This window comes from Microtus ochrogaster, chromosome 6 (assembly GCF_000317375.1).
Source record: "Microtus ochrogaster isolate Prairie Vole_2 chromosome 6, MicOch1.0, whole genome shotgun sequence".
In the NCBI taxonomy this organism is placed as follows: Eukaryota; Metazoa; Chordata; class Mammalia; order Rodentia; family Cricetidae; genus Microtus; species Microtus ochrogaster.
Window position 1 is genome coordinate 20728816 of NC_022013.1, and position 4345 is coordinate 20733160.

At 36.9% G+C, this 4345-nt stretch overlaps 1 protein-coding gene across 1 annotated transcript in view; it reads right to left on the reverse strand.

Moving 5' to 3' along the window:
• Vps4b (vacuolar protein sorting 4 homolog B) overlaps positions 1-4345 on the reverse strand; it is a 32453-nt gene that overhangs the window by 9429 nt on the left and 18679 nt on the right. Inside the window, exons 6-8 of the mRNA XM_005348294.2 lie at positions 2063-2219; positions 1512-1660; positions 517-598 (exon numbers count right to left, since the gene is read on the reverse strand). Coding sequence (XP_005348351.1) covers positions 517-598; positions 1512-1660; positions 2063-2219 — 388 coding nt within the window. The remainder of the gene's footprint in view (positions 1-516; positions 599-1511; positions 1661-2062; positions 2220-4345) is intronic.

Consider the following 4345-nt stretch of genomic DNA (forward strand, 5'->3'; position numbering starts at 1 on the left):
GCTCCAGGACAGGCTCTAAAACTACAGCAAAACCCTGTCTTGAAAAACCAAAAAAAAAAAAAAAAGAACTGGGAAGTGAGTGTGATTGGGGTACATTATGTGAAGTTCTCAAATAATCAATAAAAATACTTTGTTTGGAAAAAGAAAAGAAAATCATTTTGCAGAACTTTATATGAAAAATTTTCACAGAACTGTTTTTGTCAATTTTGAAGCATTTTTCCTCCAAAATTTAATCAAAACTAAAGTTTAGCATAGACACCAAGCAATGTACTTTCCAAAGCGGAAGACTCCAGTGTACAGAGTGCTTCTTCGTTATAGCCAGCAAAAAAATAAGTCAAGGCCATTCCTCATCCCCCAACACAAGGGGAGAAGGAGGGCTAGGATTAACTAATAAAAAGGATTCAAAAGTAAAATATTTTTAGAAGTTATTAGAATAAATTCCTATAAAGGAAAGTGATATTATCACTTAGTGTTACATCGATGGTTAGAAATAAGATCTTTATTCTATCATCATACCTCCGCCTAATTGCAGAATCCAGAACCCAGGGTATGTTTGTAGCTCCCAGAACTAAAATGCCATCATTGTCCACACCAACTCCTGCATTAAAATAGGTAACATTTTAAATAATCATTTGATGCTTTCTGTTTTAAAGTCTGTGGTGTATACTCACTACACATGATATTGCTATATAAGGACATTTTCATAGACGTATGGGAGGGAATTTGGAGTATACTCTCCCAATGTTCCACCTCTCCCCTTCCCATTAGTTCCCATTTGTTCCCTGAGGCAGTTTCTTCTACTTTCACAGCATATAGATACATATAAGTTTATATTTCTCATAAAATTTAGTAACTACATATATGAGAAAATATGATAGCCTTCCTGAGACTTAGTTTGCTTAAGTTATAGCCATTGTTATGTAAATGCATCTAAAAACTCCATTGTGTACAAGCATGCACACAATCAAATGTTTTTAATCTACTTTCCATGACATATTTATGTTCCATTAAGAAATCCAGTGCTTTATGTAATACTGAAGTACTTCATCTTCATCTTTACAAACACTACAACTAATCAAGAACCACACCACTCAAGTACCAACCATACTGTCCAAAAAAGCAAATCTCCTAGATTATGGGCAAATACTATTAATATTCTTTTCAAAATATTCTTTCATAAAGCTCCTGGTACATGAGTAGAGATATAATCTCTTTACTAATAAAACTGTGAATCCTGCAAGGTAATTACAAAAGTGATACATTCATGCAGGGAGTGGTGGTGCATAGCTTTATTCTCAGTGCTTGGGAGGCAGAGCCAAGCATGGGTATCTATGAGGCTAGTTTGGTCTATGTCAGGAGTTAAAAGGCCAGTCAGGGATACATACTGAGAGCCTGTCTCAAAACAAAAACAAGAAGGGCAATAACAGTATTTTAGAGAAATTCTGCTTAAATTCATTTCTGCTAGTGGTTAAACAAGAATCAGAAGCTACCTTAAAAACCAGTAATACTACCTTGCATTTGAACCAGGAATTCGGTCTTAATTCTCCGTGCAGCTTCACTTTCATTTTCACTCCTCGAACCACACAGAGAATCAATCTCATCAATGAAGATAATGGAAGGCTTATTCTCTCTGGCAAGCTGGAATAAGTTCTTAACCAGTCTGAAAATAAGAGTAAATAAAGCTTGTAGTTTCTAAAGAATACAAAAGGACCACAACAAGGTGATATACCAATATTATAAGAACCACAAAGACTAAAGGCCTAATCACATTGCAGGGGTAAAACACAAATTACAACCAGATACTAGATAATTCACTGAATTATATATACACAGACATATGCACACGTGCATGCACACCCATTTACAAGTACATACATATATATGCTAGCTTTTCTCCTACAAAATAAATTCCCAGCTAGGTACTGAGCTTGACAGAGAAATGGACACCTACATTATACTCCTTCCCTGAGTATTTAGCAGTGGTATATGGAACCTACTCATGCAGACTGACAGAGTGACTGACACCAGGAACCAAAGTAAAAACTTTCAATGCACCACTTACTTTTCACTTTCCCCTAGCCACTTAGAAACAAGGTCAGAGGAAGATATTGAGAAAAATGTTGAGTTGTTTGCTTCTGTTGCAACAGCTTTGGCTAAATAGGATTTCCCTGTTCCTGGTGGTCCAAATAATAGGATTCCTCTCCACGGTGTCCTCTTTCCTATATGTTGTATTAGAAAAATAACATGAGAATTTCAAGACTATTCATTTCAGTTACTGCAGACATTGCCCACACTGAAGAATCTGATAGAAGGTTTTCACTTGAGAACTATCAGTAAGATTAAGAAGGCAGTTTAAATCTGTTGAGTCTAAGGTATGTCTTGAGTGTATATGACCTGTCTTTTATAAAGACATCAATCAAAAACACATTTACAAAACCACTGACCTCCGAATAGGAAGTTCATTTACTTCCTCAATCATCTGTTGAACCGAAGTATAAAATCCACTATGCATGATACAGACAGAGAAAAGGATCTCTGCTCCCCGGGCACAGAAAGTTCAGTTAAAGGTCCTGTTCAACACTAGACTAATGCAGGAGAATCACAACCACAGAGCAGGGGCAGCTGTAAAGCCTGGCTTCTAAGTATCCGTCACCTATGGAGGATGACAATATGCTGCACTCAGTCTGGAGGACTTATGAGTTCTAAGGAATTCCTGATTTACCAGAAACATAGGCTACTGTGACAATCAGCGGCTTCAATAATTGGGCAATGATATAAGAAGGTATCATTGTAGATCCTACTTCTGCTTAAATGAAACAAAGAGTAGGGGGATTAATTTACTGTGCCTTAATTTGCCTAATCAGAAATTACAGTATTGTCTAAAATATAGCGGGCTACATAGAATTATATAATATGAATTTTAAAAGAATCCACATACAAGCTGCAGATGGACACCTCCTGTCCGCAGCAGAACCATCCCTGAATGACTGATGCAGAAACTAAACAATACCATCTTGATTATGAAAGGCTTGCCTTTCCCTTCAATTCTGCTTTACACTTTTAAACGCACACACCTGTAGGGCAGCAGTGCCCTGAGTGGGGCACTTGGTACACAGAGCACTGGAAGGATAGGAAATGGTATTAGGTAGTGTATACTTTTTATTTAAGTGATTACCTTTTAAATGTATGTTAAATAGATGCTATTTTTTTCACTCATGGTAAACAATAAGTAGTTTTAAAAATAATTATAATCAAGTAAAAGTAAATGAGAAAATTTCAAGTTCAAATACAGGCAACATCTCTGTGTATGAACTGTATGTATGTCACACCCAGAGTTCAACCAGATTTCTGAACCTTTACAGCACTACAATGCTAACTTTTATAGTATCTGTTTTATACTCTTGAGATTGGGCTGCAAGCAATGCCCTGGAATTAAGGAAGTGAGATGCAGCCCACAGATTCTTTAATCTATCTCCTTTCTGTGACATCACTGTTTGAACCTGCTCAGTTTGCAGCCAACATCACAATGTGTTTTCTACACAAAGCAGCTTGTTTTCAAAGTGAAAAACCTCAAAGTGTGTTAGACTGTGGGTACAGTCACATCACAGTCACAACCATCAGTCACGAAAAGAACAATGTAAAACCGTCCTGCACAGCAAAGATCACTTATGCTGGAACTAGAGCTGCTTGGGCTAGCTCCAGGAGCTGTGGTCAGCAAAGCCCTCTTCACAGCGAAAGAAGTGCTCTCTGTTCCTAGCGGATGTGCACCATCCCAGGCAGTTACATAACTCTTAAGTCCTCATTTAAAAAAACTAACAGGTGACTACTGTACAAACTCAGATAAAACTCAGAAGATATATATATTCCCTAGCACTTACTAGCATTTTAAAGCCAACATATTTACTTAATATGGAATCACAGTCTATGTTTTTATAACTTGCTTTCTGATCCTTATAATAGATGTGGACAGCTTTCAGTAAACTATCATATAGATTTACATTTATTAATATGGCTATATATACTACATTGTATTGTGTTTGTAGTATTCCAATAATTTGTCATAAGCCCCACCGACAATCAGATTATTCTGCAATGTATACCTGAAATATAGACACAGAAAGGAACATCTTTGTAAAAATAGTTTACTACATCTTAATGTCAATTCAAGATAATTCACATATTGGAGACATGAATTCACAATGCTCTACCTTAATCACTAATATGTTTGAAATAAAACTGTTGCCAGGCAATGGTGGCGCACGCCTTTAATCCCAGCACTCGGGAGGCAGAGGCAGGCGGATCTCTGTGAGTTTGAGACCAGCCTGGTCTACAGAGCTAGTTCCAG